We start from the raw sequence: 21,320 nt of genomic DNA, 5'->3' as shown, positions 1-21,320 counted from the left end.
TGACGAAGGAAAACGCCTTCTCTGGTTTCAGTCAACACTGTGTCCAGCACGCAGCAACCACATCATCTCATCAACAAAGTAACAGGCACTTATGCAACAAAACGGTCTTCTGGGCACATTGAGGAGAGAAGAAAGACCCCCCCTAACGGTTTGTCTCACAGTTCCCTTAATGGTGAAGGTATGCATGGTATGAGAGTGTTAGTGGTCTTCATGTCTCACAAAGGCCAACCTTAATGATGTTATCATGGTGGATGTTATCATGGTTATCATTCATTGACTAGGTCATTCATGTTACCACCTGGTTAGCAGTGGACTAAAGAGGGGATCAGCCAAGTGGTTATGCAGTAGCAAAAGTTACAAATCATTGGAATTTATACACAAAACGGCTATAAGGTTTAGAGGCATTGCCCAGGGAGAACCACATTAACCTAATGATGACTTTTGCTTTTGAACTGAAATATACTCGTTATCTGATGACTGATATGGGAGCCCTGCTGCAGATATATGAGATTGTAAGTGTTATCGTATGATTTGCAGAAGCTGGCCCTGGGCGTTCCCCAGCAACACGGAGGTGTAGATAAACATGCGGCGAACGTTTCCATCTCCCGTGCTATCTGCTGGCAACAGAACCTCCCCTGCAACTGGCGGGTTAAACATTACAGCAGCGTGGAGGAGCGTGCCTCAGAGCGCTGCCTCAGAGCGCTGCAGAGAGGAGAGTTTGAGGCATTACGCCTGGCACTGCGAGACAGAGAGACAGGTTCTGCCACACCTGCTGTTACTGATCTCTCACGCTCAGAAAATGCATTGGCTTGTTTGGAATGTATGTCTTCAGACAACCCGTCCCAAAAAAAAAAAAAAAAAAAATGAACGGCCATACTTCTCCTCCAGATGTTACTTCTTATTCATGCCTTACTTTCATGCGCAAATGGAATCTGTGGACTCCTTCAACATTTACTTTGAAATATATACAAACCACTTTTATGTTAGTAAATGGCGGTGGTATACCTCATAGAAGAAAACGAACAAAACGAAAACACTTTTTTTTTTAGTTTTTTTGCCAGGAACACCAGAGAAGATGAAAGACATGTCCACAGATTCCATTGGAGCATGCGTATTATATAACGCATACACCACGCAGTAATGTAAATAAACTGCTGAGATACTGTGCTAATCTACCTATACCGTGGACAATGAGTCAATGTGAAATAATAACTTAATAATGAACAATTAAGAAATAGATATTGAAAGAAAAAAAAAAGTGGTGAGGTAGATGTAAAGTCAACTTGACAAACGTAACAAAAAGGAAAATTGATCTACCTACAGTATTTATTCACCGGGGTGGAAATCATGTCCTTCCCCTCCTCAGCCGAACAACATGTCCATCATTTCCGTTCCCTTAGGTCTCCAGAGACTCCAGAGACTCCGCCACCAGCTAGTTTGACATGAGTCAATTGGAAAAGTAACGGCAGCAATGTAAACATTTCTGTAGGCTATTGTCCTGTCCGCAGAGTGCTCAGACGTCCGCGGCTAAAGGACAGTTGTTTGGCCTTTGCTGCAGTTCCCATTAGGGTCCATTGTTCTGTCCGCGACAACACCACAGACGCCCTCTCCCTTCCCCAGACTCCCTTCATTGTGATCACTATCTTCTGAGCTGCCTTTGCTCCTCCCCTGCTGCTCGCTAAGCCAGCTATGCCTACTGTAGATGTATCCGTTTTCAGGCCCCAGGTTGGGGAAGCGACTCCTTTTCATGCAGAGGATTTCCTTGAAGGCATATCTGAACTCGGGGCTGCGGCAGTAAATGAGTGGGTTGAAGGCCGAGTTGGCGTAGCCGATCCAGTTGAGTATCCGGAAGGTGAGGTTGATGTCGCCCACCTTCCATATGGCCACCACCACGTTGAGCACGAAGAAGGGCAGCCAGCACAGCGTGAAGATCCCCATGATGATGCCCAGTGTCTTCAGGGCCTTATGTTCCCGCAGGCAGAACTTGGTCTTCTTGGTGCTGCGGCTGTCGCCGGCGCTGGCCTCCAGAGATCCGGCGTTGCTGTTATGGTGGTGATGAAAACGCCCCACGCTTTTGTCGATCTTGCGCAGTTGGCGCTTGGCCTCCTGGAAGACGCGGCTGTAGACGAACACCATGATGATCAACGGGATGTAGAAGGAGATGATGGAGGAGGTGATGGCGTACGCCGTGTTGGTGTTGAAGTCGCAGCAGTTGCTGTTGTCGATGCAGCGCTTGGCCTCGGGGTCGTTCGACGTCCACCACTTCATGTGGATGGGCAGGAAGGAGATCAGCGCCGCGATCAGCCACACCAGCAGCACCACAATGCGAGCCTTGCACTTGGTCAGCAGAGACTGGTAGCGGAAGGGAGAAGTGATAGCCACGTAGCGGTCGAGGGCTATGACGCAGAGGGTCTCGATGCTGGCGGTCACGCACAGCACGTCGGTAGCGGTCCAGAATTCGCACCAGAAACTGCCAAAGTGCCAGGTGTTGAAGATGATGTAACACGCGCCGAAAGGGACCACAATGAGGCCCATCACCAGGTCAGCACAGGCCAAAGAGATGATGAAACAGTTGGTGACATTCTGGAGACGCTGGAAGCGGGCAATCGCTGTGATGACCAAGATGTTGCCAAAGACAATGCTCAAGACGAGTAAGGACATGAGCATGCCGAGTAGAACCATTTCTGCCTCACTGTAGCTGTCCTCATGTTCAGGTGGGTCCGTCAATGAGATGTTCCTCCCGTCGCTCACATTGAGGAACACAGGGGGGGTCGGACTTCCCATGATCTGAGGAGACCAGATGAACGTTTGAAATATTTATTTATGTCCACATAAATACAAGTATGCAAAGGACATGAACAGTAATAGTGCAGTCAAATGCTGGGAGTCAGTCAGTTACATGAATGCCCAGACAGCAACCACGATAATGCATACACATAAGAAACACACAGGATGATAACATGGCAGGTTGATATATACAGTTATACTGTGCGCGCGCACACACACACACAAGCACGCATGCACGCACGCACGCACATGCACACACACACACACACACACACACACACACACACACACACACACACACACACACACACACACACACAGATTATGTTGAGGAGAGAATCAGAATTTACAGATAATCTAAAGTACACAAAATACAAAATAAGTATTGTTGTTAGAAATACGTGTATTTGTGAAAGGCTGTATCATTTTTAAACAAAATTAACTAAGCTAAACTAGTGAGCACTGATGTGTCCCTTTTATTTGTTTTCACCAAAAATAAAAGAGAAAAAAGAAAAGAAAATAACTTCACTGTAGCAAAACTACCATGTGACTTAATATCCTCCGATAGGCTCAGCAAGTATAGCTTGAAAGCATACTTAAAAGCATGCTAAATAAGTCAAACTTAAAATAAATGTACAAACCTCCACAGGTAGTTGTCCTGGCCTCCCATACAAAGTAGAAATCTCTGGGTTGGGGTAGATCCTGCAGGTATTCAGTTTCACATGTCCTCCGGTCTACTCTCTCTTGTCCCTAATCTCCGTGTGTGTGTGTGTGTCTCACTCACTCAGCCCCTGCAGTTGAGCAGTGTTTCTTCTAATGTGTCTCCCAGGCTATTTGTCAGAGCCCTTATAACATGCAGCGGTGACATCACGACGGCTGCTCAGCCAATCGGAGGGCCAGCCTGTGGAGGGAGCTGAGAGCTCCGGAGAGTTTGAACTCGCAGCTGCAGGGCTGCAGAGAAGAGAAGGTGCAAGCACCAGCAAGCTCCTGTTAGGACTTTTTGTTCTAGTTTGGAGTATTCTGTAACAATTAGCCTAAAAATGATTCTAATAATAAGCAGTGCACGGGGGAGATTTTACAGCTCTCGCTTGTTAATGAACATGTGGGCCATAAAGAACATTTTGGAGCTTTAATTGTTTTAACGTTAGGAAAACTGGCAAGTGAAACTAGCAATAGCCTATATTAAGAGCAACGCAAACTGCAGTCAAATTCCTTGTATGTGTATACATACAGTACTTGGCCAGTAAAGCTGATTCTGATAGTTGTCTGGATGAGAGAGAGAGAAAACGACTGACCCTTTCCTGACAAAACCTTGCTAACTGTTTTTCTTCTGTCATGATGGGACATCTACTGTATGACATAAAAAATGTACTCTCTGCTACAGTATCATCAACAAAAATAATTGGGTCTTGAAATGACATATTATGATATGAAAAGAAAATACAATTTTTGATTATGTAATGCTACTTGGATAAATATTTAAAGGTTCAACTACTGTAAACTGTAATCTAGTGTTCCCATCTCGAAAATCTGGGAATATCCCCTTCGACTGAACTCAAACAAATTCTCAGGCCATGCCTCATCAAAATAGACACGTGTATTTAGGTTTGGGGACAAAATTTGCATCTCTGTGCAGTTTACATAACTCTATGCAAAGTGCCAAACATGCCACTGTTTCCCTGGAAAGTTTGTGTGGCTTTAGCGGAGATAACATTCAAATTACTTCATTCAAAATTCTAGTGAACAACGCTGCGTTTGAGCAACAGTCACGGAAATAGGGCAGCGGGATGAGAACCGATGTGTGTAAATGTTTTTTTTCCAGCGACAATCGTTTCTAGTCTTCTTCTTTTTTTACTTTTTATTGTCATATTATTATCAATACATACTTGCATTGTATACATTGTAAATATGTACTGCCATAGATTCTTTTTTTTTAGAGAAATAAAATAAAAGACAAAATGCCACTGTTTCCCTGGAATGCCACTGTTTCCCTGGTAAGTTTGTGTGGCTTTAGCGGAGATAACATTCAAATTACTTCATTCAAAATTCTAGTGAACAACGCTGCGTTTGAGCAACAGCAGGAAATAGGGCAGCGGGATGAGAACCGATGTGTGTAAATGTTTTTTTTCCAGCGACAATCGTTTCGAGTCTTTTTTTTTTTTTAACTTTTTATTGTCAGATTATTATCAATACATACTTGCATTGTATACATTGTAGATATGTACTGCCATAGATTTTGTTTTTTTAGAGAAATAAAAGAAAAGACAAAACCACAACAGCCGCAACAGCAGCAACAAAACAAACAAACAAAAACAAAAAACAAACAAACAGAACAGGGAGTCGACTTTTCACTATACATTCATCTTGGGTCCAAAAAGATCAAATCTGGCCTAATGGGTGTTACAGTATATATTGAACCCAGCATTCCCATCTTGAGGTCAATTGTTCTACTTTATGATTGATAACAGCAGTTAGTCTTTCCATCTTATATATATCCATCGTAATATTCATCCATTCTTTCACTTTAGGGCTTTCCTGTGATAACCACTTCCTGGTGAGAGCTCTTTTACCAGCTACCAGCAATATATTAATCAAATATCTATCTTCTTTCAACCAGTCTTCCGATATACCAAAATACATTGTTTTACTATCTAGGGGTATTACACATTGGAAAACATCCTGTATAGCTTCGTGAATCTGTTTCCAATAACCCCTGATAACGGGGCAGTCCCAAAAGACATGATAGTGATGTGCTATTTGACTTCCACAGTTTCTCCAGCAAGAAGATGAGTTATTATCATAGTGAGCTTTCTGAGATGGTGTAATAAAATATCTAATGATGCATTTCCATGTGAATTCCCTCCATATTTGTGATCTAGTAGACTTCCATTGATATCCCCACATTGTTGTCCATTCTTAGTCAGATAGCCATTCCTCCTTCATTTTCCCATTTTTCTCTTATACTGTATATGAGGTAGAATGTCCTTTCAGACTTAACAAGGACCTATATATGCAAGATATAGTTTTACTACTGATATCTGAGTTGTATGCTTTTCTAAAAAGTTCTAATATACTTATCTTTGCTTCGTTTACATTTTTTATCTTCTTTTCAAAATAATGTCGCAATTGGAGATATCGATAGAAGTAATCGTTTCTAGTCTTAACTTTGTCATGCCATAGCCCTAATCATACTGCTCCTTGCTGAGTAATAATGTGTGTGTGCGTGTGTGTGTGTGTTTGTGTGTGTGTGTGTGTGTGTGTGTGGGTGCGTGTGCGTGTGCGTGTGCGTGTGTGTGTTTGTGTGTGTGTGTGTGTGTGTGTGTGTGTGTGTGTGCACGTGCGTGCGTGTGTGCGCGTGTGTATCTTGTGAACGGCTCTTTGCACGAGTGGAGCATCTCAACAGTGGTGTGTCCAGGCTATTTTGCCTGGGGTGGCCCAGGTGGGGTGGCCCAGGTGGGGTGGCCCAGGTGGGGCACAGACAGGGCACTGAGTGTGGCATTTAAGAAGGAGAAAGTAGAAAGGTTTTCCCTCGCCAAAATTTTGCCTACATTTGGAGCGTTATTTAGCCGCCTTCCCAACCAGGTAGAATGACATCATTGGTAGCAATGGATGCCTTAGTTTCATATGATATCAGGATCTTCACTGTAGCTTTAAAAATGAGCCCGTTACAGCCTCTTACAGACAGTCATGTCGGCCAGAGATGCCAGCATCCTCAGGACTTTTACCCCGTTCAAGACAACTCGGACCGCCGGAAAAAATGGGTTCCGACCTGTAAAAAGTGAATTGAACGGTCGTCCAGGCCAGAATTACAGCTCGGAAATTCGGGTATCATCGAGAGCTCCGGTTTCTCCGAGTTGACGTCACAGCCACATCAAAATGGCTACTTGCATTGTTAATGATAATCACAGAATTATTATAAAGACGTTTGTTGACGTTTTAACACACAAGTTGAGTTCTTAATTATGTAATGTTAACGTTTCATATGTGTTTGTATCATCTGTGTTTCGCTCTGTGTGAAATTCAGCATTCAGCATGTTCGGTTAGCATTGTTCGCTAGTAGGTAGCTACCATGCTAACGCGGGTTGCTATAGCAACAGTTTGGGCTTTACCCCCGAGCGGGAGGTGCAGCGTGAACGCAAATCTGTCCAGGGCGGAGGTTCCGTGTTGAAACCTCCGGCGGGCCGAGTTGTCATGAATGTGGTATTTGAGGTGGTACCTGGGGGGGGAAGGGGGGGCAGTGCCACCCCTGGCCACTCCCTAGCAATGCCACTGTATCTCAATCAAATGTAAAATGCAAGTCTGCTTCAAAAATGATCCAAGGCGGCGGCGCACACTGTAGGGTTTGTGTAAAATTGAAATGCCTTTATTTTACATGGCAATATCCTTTTATTATGAAAGGCAGCATGTGGGCAATCTCTGTTCTCTCTGTTTCAATTTTTGTCACACTGATGATGTCATCAGTGATGTCATAAATCACTGATGATGTCATAAGTGATGTCACTTGAGCAATTGTGCATTGTGACATCACTGATGATGACATCGTATGCGAGCTGCAGGGCAAGCTGCAAGCGCGTAGCGCGCGAGATGCCTAGTGTGAAAATGACCCAAGCGACCATCATCAGGGTTAGCATGTGTGTATTTACACAATTATGCATAAGTGAGTGAGGTAAGAACCAGACCACCTTGTTTAAAGTGCGGCTTCCAAAAAACTCAGATAACTGCCAAACAATTGAGGCTGTGGGGAAGCCCGGCCTATACACAGCTGTCAGCTGAACAGACTGTGGGAAGAAGAAGACTGGATAATCACTTAGTGGAATTCACAAGCGTATTTTCGTCTTGCTCCATAAAGGTACACGAGACACACATGGTGACGAGATAAAAATGCGAGTTTTAACGGCGCGTCACCCTCCCCAATCTCGCAAAACCCCCCACGCTACTGCAGCAAAGAAGCAGCGTAACCATGGAGATGGAACAAAACAAAACAAAAGAACACGGCAGGCTCATTGATCTTGAAAATCAGTGGTAGCCATCTTGTGCCCTGCACTCCCTTAGAAGAACTCCTGGTTGCACAACAATGTACAATCTATATTGATAAAGCTGCAGTCTGGTCAAGTTGTTCTTAGCGCTCCATCAGAGGGTTGTCAACTCCAAGAGAGACGATCAATGGTTCTCGGAATCATACATGTTTCTCTCCTCTGTGTGTGTGTGTGTGTGCGTGCGTGCGTGTGTGTGTGTGTGTGTGTGTGTGTGTGTGTGTGTGTGCGTGTGTGTGCGTGTGTGTGTGTGTGTGTGTGTGCATAAGGGGAGTGTGGTCCAAGTATGTGGCTTAAGGACAATGCAGGATTAAGCGGTGCTCTGATAATGGATGGGCAGAGAACAACGTGTGCCAGACTCAAATGTAGCAGAATGAGAGGGTGGGAGGGAGGGAGGGAGGGGCAGGGTGCTGTTGGTGCAAGACGGAAAATGTGGGTCCAGTCCACCATGCCAAAACTGACCTAGGTAGGAAAGTAGCATAATAATCATGCTTGTTTTATTTGGTATAAATTGTTTATTAATGATTTGTTGACCTACTCATCTGGTTGTTATGGAGCATACTGTAACGCACCTCCGGCTGCCGTGTTGCACCTGATCTTAGCAGCTAACTGTGCCGTGAATAGATGCAGCATGTTAATCATATGATTCTAAGCAAAAATAAGTTTGAGTGCAGGAAGAGGTCACCATATGTTATATATAATATAACCCCTGTGATAGAACATAGAAGATAAGCAGGGCCTTAAGAGAATTGGATATTAATAGAAGAGAGATAGAAGGTGTGTGTGTGTGTGTGTGTGTGTGTGTGTGCGTGCGTGCGTGTGTGTGTGTGTGTGTGTGCGTGTTACTGAGACCATCAGATAGCTCAGTTGAAATGCCAGAGAGATAAGTGAACTTGTGCCTTCATCCCGCTAATGCGTGCCTGCGCGCGCGTGCGTGTGTCTGTGTGCATGAAGGTCTGTTCTAGCCTGATTGTAAAAAGTGCTGACGGTTTCCAGAAGTCCAGAACTTTTCCTTGAATAAAGACACCACAGGCGCTACCGTTAGCGCTCACAAAAGCAGCATCTGACTGATGATGCAAGTCAGACCAGTGACTGCCTGGCATAAACTGGAATCTCAGTACTCCACACTGGTATATGGAGACCATACTTACTTGCTTAATAGATTCCTAAAGTAAAACAATTCATTCAGATGGCCAAAAATTCACTCTTAAAAAAGAAGATCAAATGTACTCTATGTTAAAGGGCCTTGAATACGAGGAATCAACAAACACCTGACTTCCGGGGGACGCAAATCCATGCGCGTCCCCCCATGAGAATAGCCTACATGCATCCGCACTAGGTGCTAGCTGTTAGCTGTCAGCTAACGTTAGTTGTGTGGCAATAAAACACCACTGAATGACCGGTTTGATATAACGGCCCACCAGCTGTGATATCTGTTGGCTAGTTGTTGATATTTATAACAATATTGTGGCTCTACAATATCGCTTTTAGCTATGCGGTGACACTGTCATGGCAGCCGCTCCTCTCAGCTGCTGTGCGTACTCTATGCTCTGCGCGTACTCGTTTTTACCCCAGTGATGCTGTTTGTTTACCAAAATGCTGATGGGCTGATCCCTCTTATATTGTCTTCTGTGATTGTACACGCACAGTAGCCAGCCGGTTCTTTTCACCTGGCAGGGGGAGCTTCACCGGTAGCACGTAGCACATGGGAGGATCACGCTATTCCCACCAGTTCCCCTCCACCCTAGTCTCTTAGAACAGACGAGTTGGCTTCCGCAATTTTCAAATGCTTCCGCCATACCGTCTGTACTTCGTGGGGGAGAATCATGCACCAACCGGAATGGGAAGCAGAAAGGCGGGTCTTCCGCTCATTAGTCCAATCAGAATCCAATATGCCGGCAGAAAGGCGGGTCTTCCGCTCATTAGTCCAATCAGAATCCAATATGCCGCATTCGCGTGTCGTGATTGGTCGGATTCCGTAGAACTTCCTTCCAGTCTGAAGGTTTTTTTCCCAACTTCCTTGTGCATGTTCTGGGGGTGTAACGTACAGACTTTATATAGCTGCATTCGCCGCATGTAGATGATACAGTCTGTTTTAAGAGACTACCTCCACCCCGACCAGGCAACCCGACTGACCAGAGGAGGCGCTAGTGCCTCATGTTGCATTTTGACCCTAAAACATGCATCAAGCTTCATCTACGCATGCAATGGCTTTCAGCTCTAAACTCCTTATTATTGGTTACTTGTGATCCTAACCCTAACTCATTAAATCAATCTGGGTAAGAGAGCATCAGATAGCTCCACAGTAGGCTACATTATGCATTAACGTCAATCTGGGTAAGAGAGCATCAGATAGCTACACAGTAGGCTACATTATGCATTAACTCATTCACCGCCAGTTTAGGACTGCCAATATTTAGCACAGGCCAAAGATTTTCATAATTGTTGGTCATCTTTCAAGACCCACAGTAAATTATCTATTAGCACCAGAGTGATTTGCAATACCTCAAAATGAAGATGTACGTCTCTGGGTTCACCAGGAAAAAAAAGTGAGCTTTTAGCATGTTCTATACTCTACTTATAGCCATTTATATACACCCTGTTTTCACCCAAAATGTCTCTCTGAGAAAAGAAATATATATATATATGAAGTGCTTTTTTTACATTCAACAATACAGTTTGCTCAGTGTGAGTGAGTGTACAGACAGACACACAGACAGACAGACAGACAGACAGATAGACACACAGACACAGACACACACACACACACACACACACACACACACACACACACACACACACAGAGAGAGAGAGAGTTCTGTCCACAGCTGCCTGCAGCTAGATCGCACCTCCTTCCCCCTCCTTCCCCATCAGCGTTTTCCTCCTCTCGTTCGGGCTGGGAGTGGGACGAATGCTGCGACACGAGTCACACGACACAGGAACGGGTCCGCGGCTTGGCTTTGGGACCAGGCGCTGCTGGAACCGGATCGATCATGTTCGTCACGGGTTTGACTAGGCAATCCAGGTTCGCCCTGCAGCAAGGCAGCAGTGCAGCGCGCCGAGAGGCGTTTCAATGGCGTTTTTTCCTCTGTACAAGGAAGCGCGTTTCTCTGTTTTTCCTCTTTTCCTCCTTCTTCCTCGTTTCAAACAACAGCTGCGGTATGTGTTTGATAACGTGCTGTCGGCTACCCTTTGAGGATAGGGACCAGATGACATGTCAGAGGCTGGGTAAGTGTTTCAACTACGCGCTGCACTCATAAAAACAAAAACACGTCAAACACGTCTTTGGCGTGGATGGCTATTTCTGATAAGACGTCAAAGACGTCTTTGGCGGTGAATGAGTTAACGTCAATCTGGGTAAGAGAGCATCAGATAGCTACACTGTAGGCTACATTATGCATTAACGTCAATCTTGGTAAGAGAGCATCAGATAGCTACACTGTAGGCTACATTATGCATTAACATCAATCTGGGTAAGAGAGCATCAGATAGCTACACTGTAGGCTACATTATGCATTAACATCAATCTGGGTAAGAGAGCATCAGATAGCTACACTGTAGGCTACATTATGTATTAACGTCAATCTGGGTAAGAGTGCATCAGATAGCTACACTGTAGGCTACATTATGCATTAAATGTAAATCTGGGTAAGAGAGCATCAGATAGCTACACTGTAGGCTACATTATGCATTAACGTCAATCTGGGTAAGAGAGCATCAGATAGCTAAACTGTAGGCTACATTATGCATTAACATCAATCTGGGTAAGAGAGCATCAGATAGCTACACTGTAGGCTACATTATGCATTAACATCAATCTGGGTAAGAGAGCATCAGATAGCTACACTGTAGGCTACATTATGCATTAAATGTAAATCTGGGTAAGAGAGTATCAGATAGCTACACTGTAGGCTACATTATGCATTATATGTAAATCTGGGTAAGAGAGCATCAGATAGCTACACTGTAGGCTACATTATGCATTAAATGTCAATCTGGGTAAGAGAGCATCAGATAGCTACACAGTAGGCTACATTATGCATTAAATGTAAATCTTGGTAAGAGAGCATCAGATAGCTACACAGTAGGCTACATTATGCATTAAATGTAAATCTTGGTAAGAGAGCATCAGATAGCTACACTGTAGACTACATTATGCATTAAATGTAAATCTGGGTAAGAGAGCATCAGATAGCTACACAGTAGGCTACATTATGCATTAAATGTAAATCTTGGTAAGAGAGCATCAGATAGCTACACAGTAGGCTACATTATGCATTAACGTCAATCTGGGTAAGAGAGCATCAGATAGCTACACAGTAGGCTACATTATGCATTAACGTCAATCTGGGTAAGAGAGCATCAGATAGCTACACTGTAGGCTACATTATGCATTAACGTCAATCTGGGTAAGAGAGCATCAGATAGCTACACTGTAGACTACATTATGCATTAAATGTAAATCTGGGTAAGAGAGCATCAGATAGCTACACTGTAGGCTACATTATGCATTAAATGTAAATCTTGGTAAGAGAGCATCAGATAGCTACACTGTAGGCTACATTATGCATTAAATGTAAATCTGGGTAAGAGAGCATCAGATAGCTACACTGTAGGCTACATTATGCATTAAATGTAAATCTTGGTAAGAGAGCATCAGATAGCTACACTGTAGGCTACATTATGCATTAAATGTAAATCTTGGTAAGAGTGCATCAGATAGCTACACTGTAGGCTACATTATGCATTAAATGTAAATCTGGGTAAGAGAGCATCAGATAGCTACACTGTAGGCTACATTATGCATTAACGTCAATCTGGGTAAGAGAGCATCAGATAGCTACACTGTAGGCTACATTATGCATTAAATGTAAATCTGGGTAAGAGAGCATCAGATAGCTACACTGTAGGCTACATTATGCATTAACGTCAATCTGGGTAAGAGAGCATCAGATAGCTACACTGTAGGCTACATTATGCATTAAATGTAAATCTGGGTAAGAGAGCATCAGATAGCTACACTGTAGGCTACATTATGCATTAAATGTAAATCTGGGTAAGAGAGCATCAGATAGCTACACTGTAGGCTACAATTCAGAGCTGCCAAGTCTCACCCTTTGAGAGTGAGAGTCACGTAATTTAACCTCTTCACACGCCACACTTGCTATTTCACACGCTCATAAAGGTTTTTCCCTCTCACTTTTATTATAATATTTCCATAACTTGCTGCTTGCCGTAGTTCGAGTCCATCACAGAGTGAGCCCGCCCTATTCTGCCTCTGATTAGCTGACCCAGATATTCTTACCCTAACCTTAACCAATCATCAGTCCCCTGCCTAAAGCTAACCAACCCAACGAAAGGCAACCACGAGTACCAACCAATCAGAGGCAGAGTAGGGCGGGTCATGGCGTCACTATCCCAGGAAGAGAAGAACAACAAAACAGTTTGGCGAACAGTTTGAAAAGAGAACTCAGTTTTCTGTGTCAGCTGAATAATGCCGTGAGACTCTTTCAACTGAAGCAGGAGGTCAAACGGTAGGTAACCACCTCATTTTGATCATCCAAAATACGTTATTTTTATAGAATAAAATGTATTATAGTCACTCAGTCGGAGCAGGAGTAGCGTTTACACAGGCTGCTGGTGAAGGCAGGTTGCTGCGGTGGGGTTAACAAAAAACAACAACCGTGACTAATAGCAGTGTTAGTTAAAATCATCAGGTATTTGCGTGTGTGAGCTAATTGATTGATACTTACTATGAGCTAAGGGGATTTACAGTAACATGTAGCCATCCTTTGAGACTGTGGGTCATTCATTCCTTAACTGCACACTTCCATTTTTGTCCATTTGAAACAAATTGAAAGATGTCAGGGAAGAAGAAGCAGAGAGACCTGCTGTCATTCTGGGCAGTGAAGGGTCAACCACCTCCTGCCAAACTTGCCAGGTCAGAGGAAACAGTGGAGGAGGCTGTGGATCTGACTTTTCTTCTTACAATTCTTTTCATTTCTACTTGTGCTGGTCAATTATGAACACTATATATAAAATAGCAGGAAACTGTTTTTTAAGTTGCACAAATTACAATTGGAGAGGAGTTGCCTGAATAATGACAGAACAAGACTGAATAATGACATCTGACAGTCTAATCCTAATGTAGACTTGGACTCTGTGTATTCTATTCTTTTTAGCAATTGATCATATTTCTTGCATGTTCACTATTCAGAGTAAGACAGAGAGAGAGAGAGCACGAGGAGGCTGACAGTGCAGGGAGAGCAGCTGGCATGGGGGTGAAGACTGAATAATTACATCACAACAGTAATCCAAATGTTAATTTAAATTGAGATATCCCTCTAAATCGACCCTAAAAAAGGGCAAAAAAAATGCATCCCTTCGTCGGAGTCTCACTCCTAACTTTGGCTGAAACTTGGCAGCCCTGTAGCGGCTACATTATGCATTAAATGTCAATCTGGATAAGAGAGTATCAGATAGCTACACTGTAGGCTACATTATGCATTAAATGTCAATCTGGGTAAGAGAGCATCAGATAGCTACACTGTAGGCTACATTATGCATTAAATGTAAATCTGGGTAAGAGAGCATCAGATAGCTAGCCTGATATTCAGACTGAATCGTCAACTCATAAACTCATTAGCCAAATCCACAACTGTGGAGTGGAAACTCCGAGACGACCCCTGACAGCCAGGGAGGCTGTCAGGCTCGGAGGCACGCGCCATTATCGTTATAAATGTAAATAATATTCCTGGAATGCGTGTTTTAATGAGCCAGTTACATTTCTTTGCATTCTTAGAGATTATAGTTTTTGTTTTTTGTTCATGTTTCTAACAATTGGCCAAGTTAGTAGTTAGTTTATGGGATAGGAATTCTGCCAGATGACAGGCACTAGGCGCTATTTTCTCTTTCTTTTGGAAGAGAAAATTATCCTGAAATGAAGATTTGATTGACAGCTGCATGTCGTGATATGATTGGTTGAAATGGGGTAGAAATTTGATAGTACTAGGTGATGTCAGCAAACTGTACATTACTGTTATCAATGAAATCTTGAAAAATGAACTTTTGATGTGAAAAAGTGTGAAAAACGAAAGAAATTCGACTTTTGTGATTTTGTTTGCATACATTATTAAATAGGTGCACTGCATACCCAGGTATTTGAACTAAAAGAAAAGAAAAGTCATTTTTGAGTTCAGCTCGACTTTAAACGGCAATCTGGGTAAGAGAGCATCAGATATAGCTAGGCTACATTATGCATTAAACGTAATGTAAATATGATTCTGTTCAATGTCCTGTTATGAACCTTTGGAAAGTTGATGTTCGATTAATCATGCCCGGTTTCCTCAGCCTGTGATGTTTGTCTTCCTGTATCCTGTCACTCCTGCACAGCTGCTCCACTTTTGGAAAGGAGACTTGGCTCCCGTCTCCAGTTACTGTAGAGACCATATATACATTTGCTCCGTCGAGCCAAACAGTGTTATATCTGTCCCACCTCCTCCCCCGCCACCACCTCCTCCTCCAGTCCTCTCTTCTTCTGTACGGGCTTTTAGGATGCCCCACTGACCCGACCTCGACCCCGACCACGCCCCCCGTTATTCCCTCCTCATCCTCTGGGTGGAACAATACCTGGAGGCCTTATTCCTCCTGGGAACACGCTTGTTTCAAAGAGAAGGAGAGGAAATGAAAGGGCTGGAACTCTAATTAAAAATGTATACGGTAGTCGTAGAAAATACTGATATAAAATACTAAAACAATAAGCAAGGTCAGAAGTACAGTAGGCTATGGGTATGAGGTGGGATGCTATTTGTAAAGTATAATATGACAGGTACAAGGCATACTGTCAATTCTCCCATGCCTCTCTTGCACCCTGTACTCTTGTTGCTCTCCTTCAACATACATTAAAATAAGATGTACAACGTGACCTGGAGGTGCAGATGAAAGGACTTAAAGTAAGGTGACCATGATGTCCCCGATTTTCGGGGACAGTCCCCGTTTTTGGTCACCTGTCCCCGGCTGGAGCTGTGCCCGAAAATGTCCCCGATTTTCTACTGGCGTCTGCAGCCGATATGACTCTAGCTCTAGCGGGCTCATTCTTAAATCTAGAGTGAAGATACATAGAGGCTATGAAACTGTAAGATCTACAGCATCCATTGGGACCAACAATGCCATGCTACCTTGTCGGGAAATAAGGGGGCTAAATAATGAATTTTGAAAAACCAGCATGGTCAATTTCAAAGGGGACCCCTGACCGCTCTCACCTCAAGATATCTGAGTGAGAATGGATTCTATGAGTACCTATGAGTCTCCCCTTTACAGACGTGCCCACTGGCAAACCACTCAAGCAGAAAGGTTGCAGGAGGCTTACGGGAGCATATAAAAGCATATAAAAGCATCACGTCTACTGTATGTAGCCCATTGATCCAGGCATTCAACAAGTGTTTACATGTTCTGCTGCAGCTCTTTCAGGACATCTTGAACAATGAAAAAGCACTTAGGAGGACTAGGCTACACCGAAAATACTTTTTGAGATCTGAGGCTATTCATTAAACATTCTGCGCTGTAGGTTTGGATGGCCATGCCTAATGCTGCTGGATAACACCTTGACATTTTGTAAAGGGGCACAGTGAATGAAGTGTGTGTGTGTGTGTGTGTGGTGGTGGGGGGGGGGGGGGGCACCAGGGGCCTCTTCGTGAAGCCGACACTGCTTATTAAGGCCCACATGCACAGGGAACGAATCTTGACGGGCATCATTTGATGCGTGCCAAGATCTGCCCCTATAGTGCACTGCAAGCGTCAGATCTGAAATGTATACACCACAGAATGACAGAACCATCACTATTTGGGGGAAAAGGCCACTAATTTATATGTAATCAGGTGTAGATGCGGTGGAATAATGTCAGACAGTTGACTTACTGTGCAACAGGTTTACTCTTATTTGAGCTTCCAGCTAGCAGCTGGCAGACAGGTAACCCATAACAGTAGGCTACTGCACTTCCTAGTACCCAGCATTCCTATCGAGTGTCGCATGACGGGGCGGCTGGTTGTTATGGCAACTAACAAACTACACTCACTAGCTGCTAGCTACAGTAGTTCCTACATGAAACTAGCTAGATAGCTAGCGGTTGTAGTTCGGTCGAAAATAGTTCCTACATAAAACTGCTCACAACAAGTCTGTGGATTATCTTGAGTAACCGGGTCGTGATTTCTGGAAAGAGACACTGCTGTTGAGTTTTTCCAATTGTATGTTTTTGGCGCTTTGAGCATCACAAGCCGAGTGCCATCCAGTTCCATTGTATTGGAGAGAAGGCAGACATCTCTCCGGCTGATATCTCCAAAACGCAGACCACTAACACAAAACAATCTAAACGGATAAAGAGCACTCTAGGTGAGAGGAAAAATATGTATTTTGGATTTCAGGGTGAGCTGTCCCTTTAACATTTCCCAGATGCATTTAAAAGTAGTTAGGTTTGCATGTCAGGTATATACTTGGCAGTTGGCCAAATCCTCCAGACTTTAACTGCAGAAGCCAAATAGGAGGAAAAAAAGAAAATTGAAAAAAAAGAATGAAGACATCAGAAAATGAGTTTCAAATTGAACGAGCGATAATGTGAAAAAAAAACATTTCTCTGCCGCTGACTGGTCAATCATGTCTAATCCATTCAGGCTGTGTCTGATTTTAAGAATGCCTTTCCAGGCCAATCAATTCATGTCCTTATCTAACTCATGTGAACACACGCATTCCTCTGGGATTAGTGGCCAGCCTAAATCACTAATTGCTTCTGTGCTATCAGAGGTTCCCTGGAGGACGGCAGCTGACTCCCACCCTCAAACTGATGGCCGTATAAAAAGCCATTGCTGTGTGCTCTGCCATGCCACCTTAGTGACAGACAGAATGATGTCTACTTGTTGGAAATCAATCGCTGTAAACAGTTGGCATAACATGTTCAGTCAATAGATATAGTACTGTAGGGTCACAACCATTTTTGTATGTTTTGAATGGAGCAGTCAGTGTAAGCAGCCAGACTAGTACAGGTTTTGAACTTGCAGCACGCCTCATTGTTCACCACCGAGTTTGGCTCAGGAAAATCCCGTGAGTCAACATCACATTACAACGGAACCAGTATACCAGGAATTCAATAGAATTAAGGTGGTGGCTTCGAGAGCGTGATGTAGTCCACAGCCTCCACAGCCTGTGATAATAATGAGGAAATGAAAGAGCCCGTCAGTGTGAACATACATATAGGCACACACCAACGTCAATGATAAGATTGTTTAATGTGATGCTGCATTGCACTGAGACAACATACCAGACTCTTATAGAATTATTAATTGAGGGTTTATCCTTCATCTTGCCCACACTCCCGCTACCACTCTCATCTCTCCAAAAGTGTTGCTACGGTCAAAAATCTCTGCCTGTTTCCAAAAGAGTAACCGTTCTGTACGAGTCACTCGCACAAATCAACAAGTACTGCACTGTTTCACATCCACAGTAAGAAAAGTATACAGCATTATGCCATTAAGGTAAATTGCATTTGAGTCAGTGGAAGTCAGGGGACAGACAGAGGCTTTCTAGGCTTGGTGTTATAGAGTAAACGTCTCATGAGGGCCACCTGCTTTGTCCGATATCTTATATTGATGCTGCTGACACACAAACACAAACCAGCACAGGGGGGTGGGGAGTGGGGGGGGGGGGGGCACATCAGGGACTGATATCATGTCTGAGAAGGTCAGAGGTTAAACGATGTGTTTGACCTCGTGCCCTATCCTGGCAAACCTGTAAGCAGAACTCCTGTCACAGTGCATTCCTCTCTTATTACACATCGTCTACATGGCTCATGGACTTAGCACAGAGTTTATCATATGGATTACATAGCATAGTGAAGGCTCAACTATCTCACCACCCTATCATTGGAGAGCGGATCCGGTGTGTGGCGGCGCACAATTGCTCAACTTGAGCTGCCGGGCGAGGAGGCCCCGTAGTGGCTGAACGACGTCTGCGACCCCACGCGTGGCACGCAAGATCTCCAGGGGGGGAAACCAATATTGCGACTCCAAAACTTTACAACATTTTTCCCGGAGGTGCCCGCAGCTGTCATGGCGGCGAATGTTGCCGGTACTTCTGCTCTGGACCAGACAACGAGTTTAACAAAGAGGGAACAGACACACAGAGAAAACAGCGTGCTGTCTATGTGCTGCAGTGGTATACTGAGGGACGGTAGAAATGAGCGATGAGGAGGAGGATGGGAAGGAGGACGACGAAGAGGCATGGTAGGCTAGAGAGGAGAGCTCTATTTCTACAGTAGTTACAATAACCCAGAAAATGCTATTCATTGCACAGGCATCTGTAGACGACATTGTTGCTAAGCTATCCAGTTAATCCTGGTGATTTGTTCCATTCATGTAATTCAAAGCATGGGGAATAAAGGCCAGTGTCAGAAACATCAAGCTAAGCTACCACCAACTGTGCTGACTCGAGTGCTCAGAGAACATCTTATTTGATTTTCCCATCGAGAAGCCTTCAGTGTAACCCTGTGGAAGCCTTCAGTGTAACCCTCTGGAAGCCTTCAGCGTAACACTCTGGAAGCCTTCAGTGTAACCCTGTGGAAGCCTTCAGTGTAACCCTCTGGAAGCCTTCAGTGTAACCCTCTGGAAGCCTTCAGTGTAACCCTCTGGAAGCCTTCAGTGTAACCCTCTGGAAGCCTTCAGGGTAACCCTCTGGAAGCCTTCAGTGTAACCCTCTGGAAGCCTTCAGTGTAACCCTGTGGAAGCCTTCAGTGTAACCCTCTGGAAGCCTTCAGTGTAAGCCTTCTATTTTAATATTTTCTGACTTATTTTTGCTATTGAAACATGTTGACTTTCTATCTGTGCTTATATAACACAAGTGTGGCCATCCAGCCTCATTCTCTTCGTATGCAAACATTGATGCATTCTTGCTGTGTAATATGTACAGACATATCTTTACAAGTGTACTTTTTAAATTGTACCTTGTCTGTTGGTCGATATTTTCTGATGCTTTTGATATTGTATTTTTGATATTGTATGTTGTGAGATATTTCCAGTATTTGACGATGCAATTGATTGTGCTTCCGTTATGACACTATTTATACGTCATGTCCGTCTACTGTCAGCACAATGCTGAGGAAGGCTTGTGCCGAAACGTACGTCCATTGATGTCACTGGCTGCTGCTACTGAAGGTATTAAAAACAACCAAAAGGGTTTACTTTGAGTGCTGGCTTTTCTGTTTCTTGTATATTGTTTGCGCCTTGCACCGTAGCTTTTGAACTCTTTTTTTGAGAGTGCTCACTTGTCGTGACTAGTACTAGTCACTGACTTTTTGGACAATTTAATGGTACACTAATCTGTACCATTCAGCAAAAAAGAAGGTCCCCAGCAGACCTCAGATCAGCGCAGAGGGGAATCATCTTCAAGCAGACTTCAGATCTTAATCTCACATTTTAAGATTCAGCCCCAAAGAACAGGGTGAAAATCCAACATTCTAGCCTTTCTAGCAGTCATTGTGGCATGAGATGTGCATGGCATCGTGTGGTGTTCATCTACCCTCGACCTTATGGCATCGTGTGGTGTTCATCTACCCTCGACCTTATGGCATCGTGTGGTGTTCATCTACCCTCGACCTTATGGCATCGTGTGGTGTTCATCTACCCTCGACCTTATGGCATCGTGTGGTGTTCATCTACCCTCGACCTTAGTGCCATCGTGTGGTGTTCATCTACCCTCGACCTTAGTGCCATCGTGTGGTGTTCATCTACCCTCGACCTTAGTGGCAGGAGATGTGTATGGCATCGTGTGGTGTTCATCTACCATCTACCTTATGGCATCGTGTGGTGTTCATCTACCCTCGACCTTAGTGCCATCTGAATGCTGATGAATATTTGTTTGGGTTGAGTCATCCATCTTTAATGGGCGTGGCCTGTAGTAAATGTGAGGAGACGGGTGGGAGAGTAAATAGAGCTATAAATAAATGAATAGCTAACATTTTGTCTCTCAAATGGCATGAATGAAAGTGATGGACCAGACGCATCTGGAACTGTCGAGGATATTAACCATCTAACAAAAAGCCTTTTTTTATTATGCCCAGTTAGTATTCAGGGGACAGAAATAAGGATGCGTGCCATTGTTTCCTCAACACAACTTAACTTGGATAATCCTTGAATTAAGTTATTTTTCATATAGTACCGGTCAAACGTTTGGAAACATCACATATTTATTCATTTTTACCATTTATTTATTTATTATTTATTTGAATATTAATAAGGTTTAAAGAAGAGAGCAAATATGATAAAGCAATACAGTACGAGCTGCTAAACGGCTGTATTCACAACGTCGCCATCAGCAAGTCTTGGACACTGACTCAGCCTCTGTTTGCAAAGGCTTAATGAGATCACGGGCTACAAACTGTCTGCCAAAAACTCATCTAGCCACCCGGTTGAATGAGTTCTGCTGCTGCTTCGACAGACACACACAGCCCTGAGCCC

At 43.8% G+C, this 21,320-nt stretch overlaps 1 protein-coding gene across 1 annotated transcript; it reads right to left on the bottom strand.

The window, feature by feature from the left end:
- Window positions 1-1,527: 1,527 nt before the first annotated feature.
- On the bottom strand, window positions 1,528-2,784 carry adrb2a (adrenoceptor beta 2, surface a; the record flags this gene model as incomplete). The annotated part of the gene is made up of 1 exon (XM_083651440.1): window positions 1,528-2,784. The coding sequence occupies one exon, from the start codon at window positions 2,782-2,784 to the stop codon at window positions 1,528-1,530; it is 1,257 nt and encodes a 418-aa protein (XP_083507566.1).
- Window positions 2,785-21,320: the final 18,536 nt, after the last annotated feature.

The sequence above is a fragment of the Poromitra crassiceps genome, assembly GCF_964638095.1.
Source record: "Poromitra crassiceps genome assembly, chromosome: 15".
Lineage (NCBI taxonomy): Eukaryota > Metazoa > Chordata > Actinopteri > Beryciformes > Melamphaidae > Poromitra > Poromitra crassiceps.
The sequence above is the reverse complement of the archived record's forward strand: the minus strand, read 5'-3'. Positions and strand labels throughout refer to the sequence as shown.